Source organism: Solea senegalensis, linkage group LG12, assembly GCF_019176455.1.
Source record: "Solea senegalensis isolate Sse05_10M linkage group LG12, IFAPA_SoseM_1, whole genome shotgun sequence".
NCBI classification, from domain to species: Eukaryota; Metazoa; Chordata; class Actinopteri; order Pleuronectiformes; family Soleidae; genus Solea; species Solea senegalensis.
In genome coordinates, this window is record NC_058032.1 from 119,340 (window position 1) to 139,035 (window position 19,696).

The following is a 19,696-nucleotide window of genomic DNA, read 5'->3' on the forward strand; positions in this document are numbered from 1 at the left end:
GACAAACACACATCATCAAAAAGATCACTTTATTCACCTCAAATCATTTCAAATAAAAATGCAACATTTACACTTTAAACACATGTTAATCAGTGATTATTTAAAAGGGTAAATAAATACACAAAGTTCTTGTTTGTGAACTTATTCACAACAGAAAGTGACGTTGTGCTGAAATGACTAAAAATATTAAATCATTTATGTATGATGTATGATTAAATGTAAAAATATAAAACTACACACAAACAACGTTGTCCCTGTAAACACTGAACTGTTTATGTTCAGTTTCTTTAAACTGAATCTGAGGAGATTAAGTCTGCACAAAAAAACAGAATTAGCCGTTAGAATGGACTCGTCTGGATTTTAATAGGTTTTGTACTAAAGTTTATGATCAACATGCTACAAATGATCAATGTTTTTTTAATCATGTTTAACTTAATGTTGAGTCCTTTAAGCAGCGTCCACATCGTGGTGGCGCTCTCAGTGAGGTCAAGACAGGAGCTGCTGCTGCTCACAAAAATGAAACATATGAGAGCATTCTGGAGTATCGTCTTTATAAAAACCCTGTGCCGCACATGTTGGCTGAGCTGCATTAATTAAGGCTCCAGTTGTGGATTTCCATTTAGTTCACCTGCATTCTGGTTTGACACAACACTGCTCCCTAGTGTTTGGATTAAGGTAATGACACAGTGACTCCAGCTGAGTCAGAACATGTATAACGTGAGTAATGTTGGTATTCAAGTCCACTTATAGAGGCTGCCATGTTCTGATGGATTTCACTTGCGCTTGCTCTTGGTTTCGGTCGTCTGGAAGACACTGGAGGCAGACATCAGGTTCTCAATGTACTGACCCAGAACCTGGTTCTCTGACTTCAGCTTCAGGTTCTCCTCTTTGACGCCGTCCACTCGAGCAGACAGGTCTGAGCACACAGACACAGGAGTGAAGACAAACCCACTCAATAATCGCAGTCCTGATGATTCATTCTGCTTCCACTGCATATGTTTACATGACATTAGAAACAAGTAAATCACGTTCATTTTAGTCCAACTAAAACTACACTTTCACAACACACGTGAACACAGCTGAAAATTGTACACAATCAAACAAAGTCATCTGTGTGTGTGTGTGTGTGTGTGTGTGTTACCCTCTAAAGTGTGCTGAAGTTCTAACACCTGACTGATGAGCTTGGTCTTCTCCTCCAACTCAGCCTGGTTCTCCAAGTCACCTGCAACATCAGACACTGAGTCACTGTGTGTGTGTGTGTGTCCAGGTATTACTAATGTTGTGGGGACCTAAACCTGTTTACACAGTCACATTATGGGGACTTGTCCTCCTTGTGGGGACAAAAAGCAAGTCCCCATAACGTAAATTACTACATTTTAAGGTGAAGATATGTTTTAAGGTTAGGTTAGGGTTAGGGTTAGGATTATGATTAGGCCAGTAGTAATTGTGGTTAAGGTTAGAGTAAGTCTCCAAGAAATGAATGTAAGTCAATGCAATGTCCCCGCAAGTCATGAATGTCGAACATGTGTGTGTGTGTGTGTGTGTTTTTGTGCGTGCGTGTGTGCGTGCGTGTGTGTTCTCACCATCGTCTGAGCTCATGGTGAGATATTCTTCTTCTCTTTTGGAATGCAGGGCTGCGACTCTGCGGACCCTGAAAGACAAAGTCAGCGTTTAAGCATAAATCATCTAACACAGACCTGGCAACCCTGCATTGACTACTGAAGTGCTCTGGAGCCAAATGCTGATGTCTTCACAATTAACATGTTTTATCACGTTTATGATGTACGTACGTACGTACGTGTACACACACACACACACAGCTTGTTATTAAAGCAGGTGAAGGAAGATAAAAAGACGGACCCGGGCCTTCTGCTTCTGCTCCTCCTCCCGCTCCTCACCGGACTGCCGCTAACACCGGGCTGCTGCTAACACCGGGCGGCTAGCAGGCTAACACGGATTTCTGCACATTAAACAGCAGAAGAACAGACTCAGGGATTAAAGACACGAACCTCACGACGTGGAAACAGCAGCGGCGGCTGCGCTGAGACGTAGAACAGCGTCACAAAGTTCAGCTCTGTGTCCACCACAGCCAGCGCAGTACACCACACAGCCGCCGGGAGGCGCTGTAAGACTGCAGGCACCATCTTCTTCTTCTTTTCTGAGGTGTTATGGCGGTTGGCAAACAACGATTTGGTGCATTATCGCCACCATCTGGTGTGGAGTATGCATCACAATGTCCTGGGCACCATCTTCTTTTGTGGTGTTTTATAAAGCAGAGTATCAGCCATTAGCGCCCCCTGCTGGGTCGCCATCATAATATTGTTTAATTGTAGTTTATGAGCGTGGTTAAAAAGGCAGACTTACGACATAAAACGCATAAATGACGAGGTGATGATAATTATATTACTTTTTGTCTTTATCTTTACGTCATTATGATTTTATCCTATTTTGTCTCTGTATTCATGTCAAAAAAATTTATTTTTGTGACATCATGTCATCATCATGACTACATGTCAGTACATTTATGTACTGCGGTCAAGTGAGCCGTCGTTCGTCTTCGCGTGGTCAAGTGAGCCGTCATTCGTATTTTAAGTGCGCCCGTGCAGTCGAACTTACGGTGAAAGCTGGGAGTCGACTGAGAATCAGCGCTAGTTTGATACCGGTGCGATCACTTCCGGTTTTCAAAATAAGACGTTACTAATACAAGGGCAATAAATCAAGCTGAATTTAAGACATTGGGTCACATTGTCCAGAAGCTATTGAACTAAATATTTTCCCTAATTTATTTAGATTTTCACTGTACAACAAAATCACTTTGGCCCATAAGTAACAAACATTTTTACAGTATAATTTTTGAGATATTAAGCATCAAAGTTGTCTCTTTTTTTACTCGGAAAAAAGCAGAAACTCTATAACTTTGATAATAAGTGAGGGAGTAGTCAGCATGCTCCTGAGTTCAACTGTACCAACCATTGTCAGAACTTATGGGCCAAAGGGATTTTATTGTACAGTAAATATGGAGTTTTCTGCCTTTTTCTGAGTAAAAAAGAGACGACTTTGAGTATTAATTTCTCAAAAAGTATACAGTAAAAATGTTCGATAATAAGTCAGTGCGTAGTCAACATGCTCCTGAGTTCAACTGTACCAACCATTGTCAGAACTTATGGGCCAATGTGTTGTTATTGTACAGAGAAAATCTAAATAAGTTAAGGAAAATATTTAGTTCAATAGCTTCTGGACAATGTGACACAATGTCTTAAAATCAGCTCGATTGATAGCACTTGTCTTATTTTGAAAACCGGAAGTGATCTCGCTCGGTATCAAGAGCTGATTCTCAGCCGACGCCCAGCATTTACCGTAAGTTCGACTGCACGGGCGCACTTAAAAGCGAATGACGGCTCACTTGACCGCAGTATTTATGTCCTCGTTATAACTCTTTAAGACCCTTCATGTCTCATTATGAGTTTGTCCCGTAATTATGCCTCTTTTTTTATTCCGTTATCTCATCATCATGACTTTATAGCTTATTAGAACTGTTTATGACTTCATCTCATAATTATGACTTTTTAACACGAGAACACGAGAAACGCGTGTGTGCGCATGCGCGCGCGCTTGTGAGCGTGTGCGGCGGGCGGAGCGCGTGTCAGAGCAGCATGGACAGCGATGATGAGAATGTAGAGGAGCTGGTGGAAGGTAACTGTGTCTCTGTGTCAACAACTGTGTGTTATGAACGACGTGTTTCTGCGGTTGCTCTGCTCACGGTTACCGGACACTTACATCTCCGTGACGTCAGTCTTCTGTAGGCCCCGCCGCTAACACGTAGCGCCGGGGACTCGAGTTGAGTCGCAACGCCGCTTGACAGGCGACAGAGCGCGGCCTGGCTGCTGCGTGTGTCCCGCTGTCGTCATGGCGGCTGCACGTGAGCTCATACCACGTCTGACTCATGTTCACGTTAGAGAAAGTGATGAGAGCATGAAAACACCCAGAATGAATGTTCACGTTTTTATTAAATGACTTTGAGAGAATTTGGCCTGTGATTTAAAATCACAGCGTCCTCACATCAGATCACGTCACATCAACACTGAAATGAAACGATGACTCATTGTTTACCACATGGATGTTATCATGCATACAAAGCTCTCACAGTAAGTTGTTCTTGGTGGATTTGGCTTGTTGGGACAACAGTGAATGACTTAATAAACCTCATCTACAGTCTTAAAGAGCCACAAGCGTGAGGGACCTCATGATTTATTGAGACCTAATATCATCAAAAACACACAATAGTATAATATAAGATCATCTGTTTCCTCCTTATCTGTCAGCTTTCATTGCTTGTACACACAGTAAGTCCTGCCAATTTATGTTTACTCATGTAAAAAGCAAATTTGAACAATCATTAAATAAATCATGACATTACCAATAAATGATCTCCATAAATAATCTCAATATTGATTAAAAAACCCTTACTGAGATGTCCCCTGTGTGTGTGTGTGTGTGTTCAGGGCCACTGGATGACGACGGTCAGCCTCATGGTCAGTGCACTGTCACATACTCGTCCAGTGATCGCTTTGAAGGAAACTTCATCCATGGTGAGAAGAATGGAAAGGGCAAGTTCTTCTTCTTTGATGGAAGGTAAAGACACGTGTGATTTGAAACAAAGAAAACTCAGGGATTGTTTTACGTAATTACACGAGTTCAGAGTCTCGAGTGAGCTGTGAAAAATGTCTTGACTTAAAATCTAAGATACAGTTAAAAAGAGAATCACTATAAAATAAAATAAACAGGAAAATGTGGAATAATGATCAGACGTGTGCATATCAGCGTAGTTCATTCTGATAACCCATGTCTGTGTTGTTGTGTTGTTGTGTTGTTGTGTTGTGACACTGTCATCTGCTATTGTAATGTATCTCCTCCCTGCAGTACACTGGAGGGCTTCTATGTAGACGACGCTCTGCAGGGCCAGGGTGTGTACACGTATGAAGACGGCGGCGTCCTCCACGGCACGTACACGGACGGCGAGCTCAACGGCCTCGCGCAGGAGTTTGATGCAGACGGTCGTCTGGTGTTTAAAGGCCAGTACAAAGACAACAGCCGCTGTGGGCCGTGCTGGAACTACTATCCTGTGAGTCAGCTGACAGTTAGTCAAAGTGTAACACACATTTAAATTTGTAGCTGTGGATCAACAACTGACGTAAAATCACTGGAGTCAAAGATTTAGAAAGTTAAAGAGGTGAACGTATTCTGAAGATAATGTAAACTAATGACTACTGTTACTGTAGTCATGGTCACAACATATTTACTTCATATTAAAATAACTAACTTCTGTTACACCTTTTGCATTACATTACATTACATTACATGTCATTTAGCAGACGCTTTTATCCAAAGCGACTTACAAAAGTGCATTTAAACATTTGGGTACAAATAAGAGCTAGAAGTAAGTAAGAGCTTCAAGTAGAGGGATTTTGCCAACTTATATATTTAGATTATCCTCAATGATTTAAACGTCCAGTTCAGTTGGTGTCCTGTGATAACAATAATAATAACAGTAATAATAATGATATATAATAAAGTCACAGCTCATAATGTACACACGAATAGTTGGTGTGTACTGTGCTGTGTCCAGGACGGCGGCTGTGTGTGTGGGGAGGTGAACGAGGACGGGGAGATGAGCGGAGGATCAATAGCCTACGTTTACCCAGACGGACGCACGGCTCTGCTGGGAAGCTTTGTGGACGGGGAGCTGATCGAGGCTCGGCTCGCCTCTCTGACCTGCAGCGAGAGTGGGAGGCCTCGCTTTGACGTCCCACCACACAGTCAGTACACACTCGTTCATGCTAGTTAGCATGTTAGCATGGCTCCTACACTGCTGCCTTTGTTTAGCTAGCTGAGATGTTTGTCCTGAACATGTGTCTGGATATAAAAGCTGTGACACTGTAAAACAAGCCTGCTGCTGTGAAGCTGCAGTACCTCTGATAGAGGAAGAGGGCGGCAGAGAGCAGGATGTAGAGAGCTGAATTTTGCATGAATTTAAACCAAATCTTTTTTGAGTCGCTCATATTTCTACACACATTTTCCAGATGAGTAACAAAGTGAATGAACACAATCATGTGTGTTTAAGGTCCTGTGTACTCACACGACAAGTCCACATCCACCTGTATCGCCACACACACTCTGCTGCCTGACCCCTACGAGAGCGACAGGTGAGTGTGTGTGTCCCTCCCGTCCTGACCTGATCGTCCCTGGTCCTGTGGACACTGGACACTGTGGACACTGTGGACACTGGTCCTCATACTCTTGTGTCTGTCAGGGTGTTTGTGGCAGATTCTACAATTAAAGGAGCAGGACAGGGTTTGTTTGCCAAGATGGATGCTGACGCAGACACTGTGGTATCTTTCTATAATGGAGTACGCATCACACACTCGGAGGTACGACACACACACACACGCGCACACGCACGCTTACACGCACGCACTCAAAATCATTCTGCATGGATCATGTGATATATGTCTCAGTGTCTGGTCCTCAGCCATATGTGGTGAAACCTATGGAACAATGAGCCGTGCATCAGGCAGAGACCTGAACACGGGTCTGCAGAGACCTGAACACGGGTCTCTGCAGAGACCTGAACACGGGTCTGCAGAGACCTGAACACGGGTCTGCAGAGACCTGAACAAGGGTCTGCAGAGACCTGATCACAGGTCAGAGAACACTGTCATGTGATTCATGACAGTGTTTCATCTTCACTACAGCGTTTTCCTCTGAAAATAACAGGTTAAATGTGTGTGTGGCCCTCAGGTGGACAGCAGAGACTGGTCCTAATGTGTGTGTTGCCCTCAGGTGGACAGCAGAGACAGGTCCTAATGTGTGTGTGTGTGTGTGTGTGTGTGTGGCCCTCAGGTGGACAGCAGAGACTGGTCCTAATGTGTGTGTGTGTGTGTGTGTGTGTGTGTGTGTGTGTGGCCCCAGGTGGACAGCAGAGACAGGTCCTAATGTGTGTGTGTGTGTGTGTGTGTGTGTGGCCCTCAGGTGGACAGCAGAGACAGGTCCTAATATGTGTGTGTGTGTGTGTGTGTGTGTGTGTGTGTGTGTGTGTGTGTGTGTGTGTGTGTGTGTGTGTGTGTGTGTGTGTGTGTGTGCCTCAGGTGGACAGCAGAGACTGGTCCTAATGTGTGTGTGTGTGTGTGTGTGGCCCTCAGGTGGACAGCAGAGACTGGTCCTAATGTATGTGTGTGTGTGTGTGTGTGGCCCTCAGGTGGACAGCAGAGACTGGTCCTAGTGTGTGTGTGTGTGTGTGTGTGTGTGTGTGTGTGCCCTCAGGTGGACAGCAGAGGTCCTAATGTGTGTGTGTGTGTGTGTGTGTGTGTGTGTGTGTGTGTGTGTGTGTGTGTGTGTGTGTGTGTGTGTGTGTGTGTGTGTGTGTGGCCCTCAGGTGGACAGCAGAGACTGGTCCTAATGTGTGTGTGTGTGTGTGTGTGTGTGGCCCTCAGGTGGACAGCAGAACTGGTCCTAATGTATGTGTGTGTGTCAGGTGGACAGAGACTGGTCCTAATGTGTGTGTGTGTGTGTGCCCTCAGGTGGACAGCAGAGACTGGTCCTAATGTGTGTGTGTGTGTGTGGCCCTCAGGTGGACAGCTGGTGTGTGTGTGTGCCCTCAGGTGGACAGCAGAGACTGGTCCTAATGTGTGTGTGTGGCCCTCAGGTGGACAGCAGAGACTGGTCTCTGAATGGAAACACCATCTCAGTGGATGAAGACACTGTGATCGATGTCCCTCCGCCCTTTGACCAGATGGACAGATACTGTGCGTCTCTGGCTCACAAAGCAAACCACTCATTCAGTCCTAACTGCAAGTTTGAACCGTGAGTTTTAATAAATATTAAACATAAAGCAGCGTCTGGTTCGTTCAGACAGTTTCAAATCATAAAGTGATTGATTGGACTTTGTTTCTTGTGTGTTCTTCCGCAGGTACGTCCATCCTCGCTTCGGGCTGATCAAGTGCATCCGGACGCTGAGAGCGGTGCAGAAAGAGGAGGAGCTCACCGTCTCCTATGGCTACGACCACGGTCTGTTGGGCAAAAACGGCCCAGAGGCTCCTGATTGGTACAAACAGGAGCTGGAGGCGTTTCAGCAAAGGCAGGTGGATCCCACCAGCCAATGACCGATGATCAGTGATGTCAATCTGTGCCTGTGCTACCACCTGACATGACATCACATCCTCTGATGATCAGTGACTGAGAAACACTGCAAACACACAGCAATGCTGTTACTCTGCCAATAGTTTTACAAACGTTTACAGTGTGTGTGTGTGTCTCCATGACGACAGCTGTGTCACAGCCTCCTGCAGCTCATAAACATGAAGGACAAGCAGCTTTCTGTAGAAGTTATTTTTATGATTTGACAGAATTCTTTCACAGGTGCCTAAATCTTCTCATCGTAGTCTTTTCACATATATACAGTATGTTGAAGACACTATTGAGTTCATGTGTCATTAGATAAGTATTCTAATATTTACTATTTGTAAGTTGACAGAAGAACATAAGAGCCTGTTTTCAGATGCTAAAAATAAAGTCTAAGCTAAAGAAAATCATTCTTTATGAACGCAATCTGATACTTTATGTAGTGGATTTGGTGGAGGATAAAGCGGTAGATGATGGATGGATGGAACAGTGTGTATAATGTGCATAATGCAACTGAACGTCTGTGGTCACATTCAGCAGGAAAACACCAGGCAGCGCTCAACATCAACATCTCAGAGTCTCAGGACTACTCATCTGAGGGGGGAACTGGTCTGGACCCGTCTCAGGTCCTGCTGCCATGAAGCGCGGCCATCACTTCACTGACAGACCAGGGTGATGCTGACATTCAGAGCTCAGCTGGCACGTTGTGAATCATCTCCTGGAGAAAGTAAAGTGAATGAAATGTGTTCTCTGCCTGAATGTGTCATGGACTGAGAGAAAGAATTCATTAGTTGTTGTTTATAGAGGGAGGAGCCTGTGGGACTGAGCGTGTGTCAGACAGTGACGACATTTACTTCCTCTGTGGAGCTGTCCAGTGCTGAAGGTGTTGTCCCCGCTCTGGCCTCTATGGGGCGCTGTTTACTATCAATTGATGGATAACATTTAGTACTAAAGGAGCAATGATGGTTGAGTTGCTTGATCAGCGGGATTTGAACCAGCAACCCTCTGCCTATGAGCCAAGTTACCTTTCACAGAGGCAGCAAACAAATAATGCTACATTGTTTCTGTTGGTGAAGACCTAACAGAGGCATTTACATACTGCAGCTTTAAATAATGACATTGATATTAACCACCAGGGGGCGCAGCTAGAGCATTTCATTATCTTATTTCTTTTATTGTTTGTGCTTGATGATAACATTATCTACGTCAGGTGTTAAAAACACACTAGGTTTGATAATAATATACTAACATGATGTAGCAGAAGTGATTGTTTCCACCAGAGCTCAGCAATGACAACGCAGCGTCTGTCTGAGCTCTACACCGACGGGATCGAGCAACTTGATCAGTTGCCGTCTCTGGATCGCACACAGGTGCAACCAGTGATACAACATACCGTCTCTGGATCACACACATTTGCAACCAGTGATACAACATACCCTCTCTGGATCGCACGCAGGTGCAACCAGTGATACAACATACCCTCTCTGGATGCAGGTGCAACCAGTGATACAACTTCTGGATCATCGGCACACATTTTGCAACCAGTGATACAACATACCCTCTCTGGATGCTGCAACCAGTGATACAACATAATCTGCAACCAGTGATACAACATACCGTCTCTGGATCACACATTTGCAACCAGTGATACAACATACCCTCTCTGGATGGTGCAACCGGTGATACAACATAATGCAAACCAGTCAGCATGGCAGGTGATACAACATACCCTCTCTGGATCGCGCGGTGCAACCAGTGATACAACATACCGTCTCTGGATCACACACATTTGCAACCAGTGATACAACATACCCTCTCTGGATCGCACGCAGGTGCAACCAGTGATACAACGTACCCTCTCTGGATCACACGCAGGTGCAACCATCGGTACCTCTGCATCTGCCCTGTTGCAGCTATTTCATTTTGTATGAATGCGGCCACCTGCTCCAAGTTTGTATGGTTTACCCTCCTGAACAAACCAAGCTTCCGACACAGTCTCTTTAGCGTCCTAATACTTATCACCACACGTGTTTATGAGCCAAAAGAGAGAGAATTTTCTTATCATTATAGCCGATCCTGAAGTACTGCTTGATCGAGGCGTCTGTAGAGGTAGTCATGGCCATCGACTATAGTACTAGATAGATATTTAATGAATTCATTTATTTTTATGCCTGACTTTTTTTTGGCTGGCCCTAATACTCCTTTGTAGAAATAAGATCTAAGAATAATGTTAAAAAAAACACTTTTCATTTTGTCAAAGTAGCTTTCAGAAGAGAAAACTCCCGCTCTACTATGCCCCGCCCACATCATGCTCCATTACAGAGAGGTAAAGGTGGGCGGAGCCATCAGCCTGACAGTCCACACTGTGGGCAGTAGTTTACCTGCTGCTCAGGTTAATGATAAACTGTTGAAGCAGCAGCTGCGAGACGAAGCCTGGAATGAAACCACGACACTTCCGTGTTCACACGAACAGCGGCAAAGTCCACGCGCCGACCGTTGACAGGAAGTGAAGCAGGTTCAGAGCCGGACATGGACCGATACAGGTACCTGGTTTTTAACCAGAGGAGCGTGCTAGTCCTCGGTGTCCTGCAGGTGGCCTGTGCGGGACTGTGTGTGGTCTGCGGCTTCATGGACGCGGCTTTCCGCAAAGATACAGCGCTGAGCAGCACCAGGACGCCGCTGTGGGGAGGACTGGTGAGCCCGGAATACACATGTACACCTGTCTGTCTGCCTGTGTGTCTGGCCACCTGTCTGTGTGTCTGTACACCTGTCTGTGTGTCTGTACACCTGTCTGTGTATCTGTACACCTGTCTGTGTGTTGTACACACCTGCCTGTAATGTCTAACTACACCTGTCTGTGTGTCTGTACACCTGTCTCTGTGTGTCTGTACACCTGTCTCTCTGTGTTGGTACACCTGCCTGTGTGTCTATTCACCTGTCTGTGTGTCTGTTCACCTGCCTGTGTGTCTGTTCACCTGTCTGTCCACCTGCCTGTGTCTGTTCACCCTGTCTGTCCACCTGCCTGTGTCTGTCACCTGTCTGTCCACCTGCCTGTGTCATGTTCACCCTGTCTGTTCACCTGCCTGTGTGTCTGTTCACCTGTATGTTCACCTTCCTGTGTCTATTCACCTGTCTGTGTGTCCTCCACCTGCCTATGTGTATTTTCACCTGTCTGTTCACCTGTCTGTGTCTGGCCCACCCACGGTTGTGTGTCTGTACACCTGTCTGTGTGTCTGTACACCTGTCTGTGTATCTGTACCTGTCTGTGTGTTGGTACACCTTCCTGTGTGTCTGTTCAACTGTCTGTGTGTCTGTTCACCTGCCGCAATGTGTCTGTTCACCTGTCTGTCCACCTGCCTGTGTGTCTTTTCACCTGTCTGTTCACCTGTCTGTGTGTCTGTTCACTGTCTGTGTCCACCTGCCTGTGTGTCCTACCATTCACCTGTCTGTTCACCTGCTGCCTGTGTGTCTGTTCACTGTTCACCTGTCTGTTCACCTGCCTGTGTGTCTGTTCACCTGTCTGTTCACCTGCCTGTGTGTCTGTTCACCTGTCTGTTCACCTGCCTGTGTGTCTGTTCATCTGTCTGTGTGTCTGTCCCCCTGCTCACAGGCCATGGCCTCTCCAGGTGTCCTGGCCCTGTTCGCCTCTCAAAGGAAACACTCTGTGTTGGTGAGTTTTTCTGTTTTCTGGAGAATTAGAATGTTTAATATTAATCGAACCTGATGAATTATCACAGTAACGTAAGGAGCTTTATTTCTGGTCTTCATCAGAAACAAATTCACGTTTATTTACCATTCATGTTAGTTTGTAACATATATTATTGTTTATTGGCAGAAATTTGAAAAGAATGAATAAGTGAAGGCTTTATGATTTCAAACATGTGAACATAATACACTTAAATAACAAAACGCACAAAGAATTGTGCAAAACAAACACAATAAACAAAGTAAATAAAAAAATAAAATGTGTCTGAAAAGGAGCAGGAAGAAGCCTAAGATTATTTAATCCACTTTTTTAATAATTAATAATTAACACCTGTGTGGGAACACCTGTGTGGGAACACCTGTGTGGGAACACCTGTGTGGGAACTCCTGTGAGGGAACTGAGTCTAAAACATGGAACATCTGCTACAGCAGTATGGACATCAGTCATGATGCTGCTGCTGCCTGCACCTGCTGGACTGTGTTTATCATGTGACTGTGGCACTGAACCGTTCTGTTAAATCATTCTGTGAGTGACTGATGAACCCAAGCTTTTGTAAAAATGACCTGTGGAACTTTATGGACTAAAGGAAAAAGTAGTCGTTTAGCTGCAGTCGGTGCAAAGACAGATTGTTTTGGATGCAAAGCAACACATTTGAAGGCTGACAGGGAAAAATCGTCATGGATAAAGTGTCAAGTCTCTACTGAAGTAGACGAGGGTCTGATCAGGTGACCCAGAGAAAGTGAATCTCCTCCACATGATGGAACATGGACATGGTGCAAAATGTTGAATGCATTCAGCGACACCTGCAAGCACTGTACTCTTTGTTTACTGCAATCAAAAACAGCTCGATTAGGCGTGGACCCATTACCGCTTTCATTGTCACCATGGGATTAAAAACATTTTCTGTCATACTGTGCCTAATCCCAGTTGACATGGAGCTAAAGGCGCGGTTCACCCTGGACAGAGTTTCCAATTTACCTAATCTCCAAATCTACATGTTTTAGTACTGTGAGAGGAAACCGGAGCACGCACGCAGGGACAACAAGTTTATATTGTGTTGAGTAAAAAGCACAGGATTTTACTTGTATGTCAATTCAGTGGAAGTTTGTCAGCAAACTAGTGTCTGAGTGGCAGAAATAATCTCACCAGGTACAGATCAGTAAGATTTAACACTGGCCTCCTATTTTATTATTATTTATTATAACTAGTCCATTTTTTTATTATTATTTATTATAACTAGTCCATTTTTTTATATTATTTATTATAACTAGTCCATTTTTAATATGATTTATTATAACTAGTCGTTTTTTATTATTATTTATTATAACTAGTCCTTTTTGTTATTATTTATTATAACTAGTCAATTTTTGTTTATTATAACAAGTCCATTTTTTATTATTATGTATTATAACTAGTCTAACTATTTATTTATTTATACGTTTATTTTTCGGTCATGACATTCAGATCACTCATCACTAATCAGTGTAGTTCACACAATACACATAACCAAAAGGGAAAGCGGGAGAAGCGAAAGCTTATCTAGTCCCGCCCCCATTATCATCATAAAATACATAGTTATTCTTTTCTTATGACATTTGACAAAAACATGTTTCAGCATGAGGTAGCACTCAGAGATGTAGTCTATGTGTCCATAATATTCCGTCGTGAGTGACAGTCTCGACTTGCTGCTTGTCATGTTCATTTCCCAAAAGTCAGAAAATGATCCAATCAATGGAGGTCAATTCATCTTTTTTTTTTTTTTTTTCCCTTTAGTCATCCATCTCATCTGTAGGATTCGCCTCGCTTTGCTTCTCCATTCTTGTCACGTACGCGAGGGTTGTGGAGACGTCGGAGTGCAGCCCAACCATGGCCTTCTGTGTTATTGCGCTTTTCACCCTCACATTGATCAGCTCATTGCCGATCTTTCTCAGTTTCCGGTATTGCAGGAACATACCACTTCTCAGGGAGAGCATTCCAATTGTCATGAATGTGAATATGTACACATCCTCCACATCCTCGACATCCTCGACAGTGTCTACAGATTTTTGTCCCTGACCTTTGTCGTACTTTCCTCCTGGGTCATTCTGTATTGATTAATAGTCATCTCTACATACTCATCTCTACAGTCATCTTTTTTAAATACACTCAGTTTTGCTGATTTTTTCATCTCCTCATCCAGATTATTCCACTGTCTGACCCCCGTGAACGATACGGTAAAGGATTTTAATGTAGTTCTTACCCTTCTCTGCCTGAACCACATGTTCCCTCTTAGGTTGTGTCCCTCCCCTCTGTTCAGGAATAATACCTGTAGATTGTGAGGGAGGTTTTTGTTGGCAGCCCTGTAAATCATCTGCACCGTGCGGTATTTTATTAAGTCATATCATTTGGATTTAGTACTAGTTACTAGTTAACTAGTCAATTGTTTGTTTATTTATTATAACTAGTCAATTGTTTGTTTATTTATTATAACTAGTCCATTTTTTATTATTTATTATAACTAGTCCATTTCTTATTATTTATTATAAGTAGTCAATTTTTTAATATAATTTATTATAACTAGTCCATTTTTATTATTATTTATTATAACTAGCCCATTTTTATTATTATTTATTATAACTAGTCCATGTATTATTATTATTTATTATAACTAGTCAATTTTTTAATTATTATTTATTATAACTAGTCAATTTTTTATTATTATTTATTATAACTAGTCCATTTTTTTATTACTATTTATTTTAACTAGTCCATTACAATGGTGGGATTATTCCTGACAGACGAGCAGTTGCAGTTGCTCACTGTAGAAAAATATACCAGATTGTTCACAGAGTGGTGAGGATCCACTGTGACAGCTGGTGTTTGTGTGCATGTGCGTGTGTGTCTGCGTCTGCGTCTGCGTGTGTGTCTGTGCAGGTGAGTGTGATGGTGGCGACTGCAGCTCTCTCCTGTGTGGCTGTGTTTGCTGTGTCTGGTTACGCCTGCCTGACGCTCACGTACGGAGAGGAGGACGAAGACGTCTTTCACCACCACGACAGTCCACAAGTGGTAAACGCCACACACATGCATTACATGATGCAACATGACAAAGACTTCCTCTGGTCCAGCATTTGTCAATCCTGGTCCTGATTCAAAGAAACATGCAGAGCAGTGATTGACAAACCTTGTTCTAGTCTACATGAAAAACCCAAACCAGGTGTTGGCTTGATTTACTTCTGTGTAGAACCCGTACTTGTTCTGTCTCCTGTCAATAGTCCAATATCGTGCTTCCCTACATTCTACACACACATGAATGAAGGATTGTTGTTGTATGTACAGTTTGCAGCTGCTGTCACATCGTCACATCCTCTGTGTCTCTGTTCAGACCTTTGTGCTTCATCGCATGGTGAAAGCAGCCAATGCCACCGTCCTGCTGTCCTGCACCATCAGCCTGGTTCTGTCCGCTCTCATCGGCTACGTCGGCTGTCGCAGTCTCCCCTGCTGTGGCTGCTATGATGCCAGGACTGGACTGGTACCACTGACTTTAATGATGATGATAATAGTAATAATAATAATAATAATAATAATAGGAATGATGTCACACACAGCTGATCATTAACAAGAAGAATTCTTAGTGACCTTTGAAATCTCACACTCATAAGTAACTGATTATTACTATTATTATTATTATTATGGGAAGGATCAGGAGGTACAGCAGGTCGTCTATTAAACACAGGGTTGGTAGTTTGATGCCCAGTGGTTGTCAGATGATTGTTGTCACTTTAAAAATAACCAAAGAAACTCTGAGTGAAAAATCCATGCAGTTCCATGGAAATATTCCAGATTGGAAAATTTCCATGGGTATTTATGGGAATTAAATGTAATTTTTGGATAATCTAAAGAAACTGTGTGTGTGTGTGTGTGTGTGTAGGAGACACTCGTTCCTCAGTGTGACCTCGGGGACACGGAGATGGTTTGTACCTGGCAAGGTAAGTCTTCAACTTAAACTCAACAGAGGTTGTTGTGTAGTTTCTTGTCAGTCTGTGATGATGTAGCTCTCTTCTACGTCCAGCAGGAGGCGACAACAGGCTCTTCAACTCTCCAGTGAATTCCACAGAGCAAGACACTGCTGAGGAGGACGAGGAGAGGCCGTCCAGACTGCCTCCGTACAGCAGACTGACCTGATCCTGTCTCACACAGTAAAGACTGACCTGATCCTGTCTCACACAGCAGACTGACCTGATGCTGTCTCACACAGTAAAGACTGACCTGATCCTGTCTCACACAGCAGACTGACTGATGATCCTGTCTCACACAGTAAGGCCCCGACTGCCCTGATGACCTGTCTCACTCACAGTAAGACTGACCTGATCCTGTCTCACACAGTAAAGACTGACCTGATCCTGTCTTACTGACTGACCTGATCCTGTCTCACACAGTAAAGACTGACCTGATCCTGTCTCACACAGCAGACTGACCTGATCCTGTCTCACGGTAGACTGACCTGATCCTGTCTCACACAGCAGACTGACCTGATCCTGTCTCACACAGTAAAGACTGACCTGAACTCAGCTGTCGTGTGTTTGAATGACTGGACCGAGTCTGTAAAACCACGTCTTTGCTCTTTGTCCAAAGATTTCATTGAAACCAAATACTTGTGTATGTGACATGTTTTTCTAATTTGTAAAGATTTTATTTGTATTTAATGAATAAAACTTGAGTTTCTAAAGAGAAGTGACGACACAGTGTTTGTGTTCTTGGTCATTTATTGCAAGGTTGCACATGTTTCCCTTTTTATTTGTCCCTGGTTTCATTCAGAAGTCCCTGTGGATCAACATCGTTCAGGAACGTTCTGAGTGTGAGGAATGAGACGAGCAGCAGCAGCAGCAGCAGCATTAATCGTTTGTGGCTGTGGTGAAAGAAGTGAGCTGATTCTACGTTCATGTGTTCATCAGTGAAGAGGACATGTGGTTTGCGACTGGATCTTTGATGAGGATGAAGATGATGACATTGACGTGAGTGGAGCAGCCACAGAACCAGCTGTGGACACAACAAACAACCACAGTGATGCTAATGTGTGTCTCAGCGTCTCACTGTTGTTCAGTGTGCTGCACTCACACCTGAAAGCAGGGAGACGGAGCAATCGAGGACATATTGATGTTTGTTCTTATTTTCAGCAGTAGAATCCAGTGCTGCTGCTGTATGAAGACGTCTGTCTCCACTCACCTGCTCACTCTGTCTCCACAGACACCAAAATAAAAAGGTTCTATGCTATGAAGAACAAAGACAGCGAGATAAGGACATTTGTCTTTTAAACGATTCATGTGACTGTGAGCAGCACTGAGTTTCTTCAGACAGATGATGGATGATGATGATGTCTGTATATTGGATATATATTAATTCTACTGTGTGATGAACATGTTTGTGACTCAATAATTCAGTATCATTCTCTTCAATAGTCACATAAGAAAAGTTAGAATGTGTTTTCTGTTCTGTTGTCTCTTCAACTTTTATTCATCAGAGCAGTCCCACACACACACCAGGACAACAGTCAACATGAGATCATCCTGAGTGCATCTAAAACTCTAAACTCAACAATGGAAGTCGATTGATAACGACATGGAATTAAAGTCACGCTGACGCTGAAATGCTTCTCATTCCATGAGTCAACAGTCACATGGTAAACACACACAGCAGTGAAGCCATTTCATCTCCACGTCTGGTCCTCAGCAGCTGCTGCAGCCCCAGCCCGTGTTCCCCTCGCCTCGGTCGTTCATCACCCTGCTCAGGTTGATGGTTCCTCCTGATCCTCCGGGAGGTTGACTCAACACCAGAGGCTTCTGAGACTTGAGCTTGTGAGCCACCGTCATGAAAATGGCTTCTACGTGGTCACTGTTTCCACAGCTGCCTCCTCCTGGGCTGTTTGGGTTTTTTGCAGATGTCTCAAACAGGGGCATGGAGTGGGCATCGGCAAACTGCTGCGCCACATCCGTGCCCACCTGCACCGAGTCCTGCAGGTCGCACTTGTTCCCGACTAAGATCCTGGGCACCTCTGTGCCGAGAGCGTGCTGCTTACACTCCTCAATCCACGCAGGGAGGCTGCGGAAGCTGGCGGCGTTGGTGACGTCATAGACGAAGACGACAGCGTGGACGTTGCGGTAATAGTGCTGCACCATGGACTTCCTGAAGCGCTCCTGACCTGCAGTGTCCCACAGCTGGATCTTCACAGAGGACAGAGGACAGAGGACATCCATGAGAAGATTCTAATCAACAAACTGAACACATTTCTGAAATAATCCAGAAATCACAGAATCTATTAAAAAATCTGGAAATGAATTTGTACATTTATTCTGCACTTTCATACTTTCATACATGTAAACAGTATAATCATTAAACCTAACCTTAATCTAAACTTAACAAGATCTTTAGAAATGTGCTACTGCCTCATTAGGACCAAGTCTTGGTCTCCATGAGGTCCAGGTGTGCCTGGAAAGGTCCTAAATAGGTAGGTAACAAAGCACGCGCGCGCCCACACACACGCAGGCAGGCACGCGCGCACGCGCACGCACACACACACACACACCTTGATACTCTCGCCGTCTATATCCACCAGCCTCTCCCTGAAGTCCACACCGATCGTGGCCTCGGTCTTCTCGGGGAACTTGCCGGCACAGAAGCGGTAAGTGAGGCAGGTCTTCCCCACCCCTGAGTCCCCGATCACGATGATCTTGAAGATGCGAGTCCTCGGCGGTGGAAGACTGGAGCTCGTCAGAGAGCCCGGGAATTCAACCGACGACCCGCTCACCGCCATACCACACACACACACACACACACACCGACAGACCGGGCGAGGAGCTGCAGCGGGGCCGAGCCGAGCCGAGCCGGGGAAGCGTGAGTGTGCTTGAGCGGGATCGTCCCCGCTCTGTGACACCGTGAAGTCGCTGCGTTCACGGAACGTTCCGCTGCTGTCGGAACATTCACGGTGTTTACCTCTGAACAAACCCTCCCAGTCCACAGCTGTCAAGCCGTGAAGCCACGTACCATCCGTGCAAGTCTCTTCTCGCGAGATGCAGTTCATGTAGCGTTCATGGTCCCGTAGGAAAAAATACAACTTCCTACAAGACTCTCTTATAACTCGGTGATTAAATGATAAATATCACAGATTAACTTCTTCAAATAATAATAACAATAATAATAATAATAATAATAATAATAAAAAATTACATTTATAAAGCGCCTTTCACTAAACCCAAGGTCGTTGAAAACATAAAAAGACAGGTGTTTTCAGGTGTTAACATTATGTACATGATACATAAGTCTATGACTATGTAACTACGACACGTGCCTCCTGCTAAAGAGCGACCTCTGCAGGTCACATGACAGAACTGTATCTGAGTATTTCGCTGCTCATTGTTATCTACGTCCACACTCAAGGCCGGCCCAAACCTTTATGGGGCCCTGAATTTAATTTGGGGGCCCTACTACCACCACCACTGAGTAGCCACAGGGCTTGACTATTAATGATGTGAATGTAACTCTATAAGAATATACTTTATACTTTATATACTTTATTATAAATGACATTAATTATAGTGTCAGTGTCACTGTTGTTAGTTTGTATCTCTATAAAGCTTCTGTTGTGTTGAGACAACTAACAGACGTGTGCATCACTCACCTCTCAGACCCACACACAGTCGTCACTGAGCTACTGTGAGCTACTGTCGCACCTCAAAGTACAGCGAAATCACAAAAGTTAATTGTGGTGATACTGAACTTAGGGTGAATTAAACAAGTAAACCAGTTTAATCAGTTTTTTCACTTAGACTTAGAACAGAT

The 19,696-nt window shown here is 44.2% G+C and overlaps 4 protein-coding genes and 1 long non-coding RNA gene across 10 annotated transcripts; 2 read left to right on the top strand and 3 right to left on the bottom strand.

Annotated features, from left to right (window-relative positions):
• Positions 1 to 15: 15 nt before the first annotated feature.
• Positions 16 to 2,126, bottom strand: LOC122778925 (short coiled-coil protein B-like). Of its 2 annotated transcripts, none has more exons than XM_044041088.1 (4): positions 1,861 to 2,126; positions 1,584 to 1,651; positions 1,142 to 1,222; positions 16 to 916 (listed from the first exon to the last, which is right to left on the bottom strand). In XM_044041088.1, the coding sequence occupies exons 2-4, from the start codon at positions 1,597 to 1,599 to the stop codon at positions 774 to 776; spliced, it is 240 nt and encodes a 79-aa protein (XP_043897023.1). In that variant the 5' UTR covers positions 1,600 to 1,651; positions 1,861 to 2,126; the 3' UTR covers positions 16 to 773. The 2 variants fall into 2 exon arrangements, with proteins under 2 accessions (XP_043897023.1, XP_043897022.1); XM_044041087.1 differs by having other exon boundaries at positions 2,010 to 2,125.
• A 1,272-nt stretch (positions 2,127 to 3,398) lies between these two features.
• On the top strand, positions 3,399 to 8,588 carry setd7 (SET domain containing 7, histone lysine methyltransferase). 3 transcript variants are annotated; one of them, XR_006361479.1, is made up of 8 exons: positions 3,399 to 3,693; positions 4,503 to 4,632; positions 4,921 to 5,122; positions 5,627 to 5,816; positions 6,122 to 6,203; positions 6,311 to 6,428; positions 6,799 to 6,900; positions 7,146 to 7,327. XR_006361479.1 is itself a non-coding variant. In XM_044041081.1 (8 exons), exons 1-8 carry the CDS (start codon positions 3,540 to 3,542, stop codon positions 8,157 to 8,159), a joined length of 1,227 nt encoding a protein of 408 aa, XP_043897016.1. In that variant the 5' UTR covers positions 3,418 to 3,539; the 3' UTR covers positions 8,160 to 8,588. The 3 variants fall into 3 exon arrangements, 2 of the variants coding, with proteins under 2 accessions (XP_043897018.1, XP_043897016.1); XM_044041081.1 differs by lacking the exons at positions 6,799 to 6,900; positions 7,146 to 7,327 and adding exons at positions 7,703 to 7,860; positions 7,967 to 8,588 and having other exon boundaries at positions 3,418 to 3,693; XM_044041083.1 differs by lacking the exon at positions 7,146 to 7,327 and having other exon boundaries at positions 6,799 to 6,969.
• Positions 8,589 to 9,944: 1,356 nt separating this feature from the next.
• Positions 9,945 to 16,090, top strand: zgc:113425 (uncharacterized protein LOC541425 homolog). Of its 2 annotated transcripts, none has more exons than XM_044041085.1 (6): positions 9,945 to 10,872; positions 11,789 to 11,848; positions 14,798 to 14,929; positions 15,246 to 15,392; positions 15,792 to 15,849; positions 15,933 to 16,090. In XM_044041085.1, exons 1-6 carry the CDS (start codon positions 10,708 to 10,710, stop codon positions 16,043 to 16,045), a joined length of 675 nt encoding a protein of 224 aa, XP_043897020.1. In that variant the 5' UTR covers positions 9,945 to 10,707; the 3' UTR covers positions 16,046 to 16,090. The 2 variants fall into 2 exon arrangements, with proteins under 2 accessions (XP_043897020.1, XP_043897021.1); XM_044041086.1 differs by having other exon boundaries at positions 15,936 to 16,090.
• LOC122778926 lies at positions 16,063 to 16,428 on the bottom strand. Of its 2 annotated transcripts, none has more exons than XR_006361481.1 (3): positions 16,393 to 16,428; positions 16,281 to 16,338; positions 16,063 to 16,099 (listed from the first exon to the last, which is right to left on the bottom strand). It is a non-coding gene; the product is annotated as an uncharacterized LOC122778926 (long non-coding RNA). The 2 variants fall into 2 exon arrangements; XR_006361480.1 differs by having other exon boundaries at positions 16,088 to 16,129.
• Positions 16,429 to 17,343: 915 nt separating this feature from the next.
• Positions 17,344 to 18,909, bottom strand: rab33ba (RAB33B, member RAS oncogene family a). The gene is made up of 2 exons (XM_044041084.1): positions 18,444 to 18,909; positions 17,344 to 18,081 (listed from the first exon to the last, which is right to left on the bottom strand). The coding sequence occupies exons 1-2, from the start codon at positions 18,669 to 18,671 to the stop codon at positions 17,587 to 17,589; spliced, it is 723 nt and encodes a 240-aa protein (XP_043897019.1). The 5' UTR covers positions 18,672 to 18,909; the 3' UTR covers positions 17,344 to 17,586.
• Positions 18,910 to 19,696: the final 787 nt, after the last annotated feature.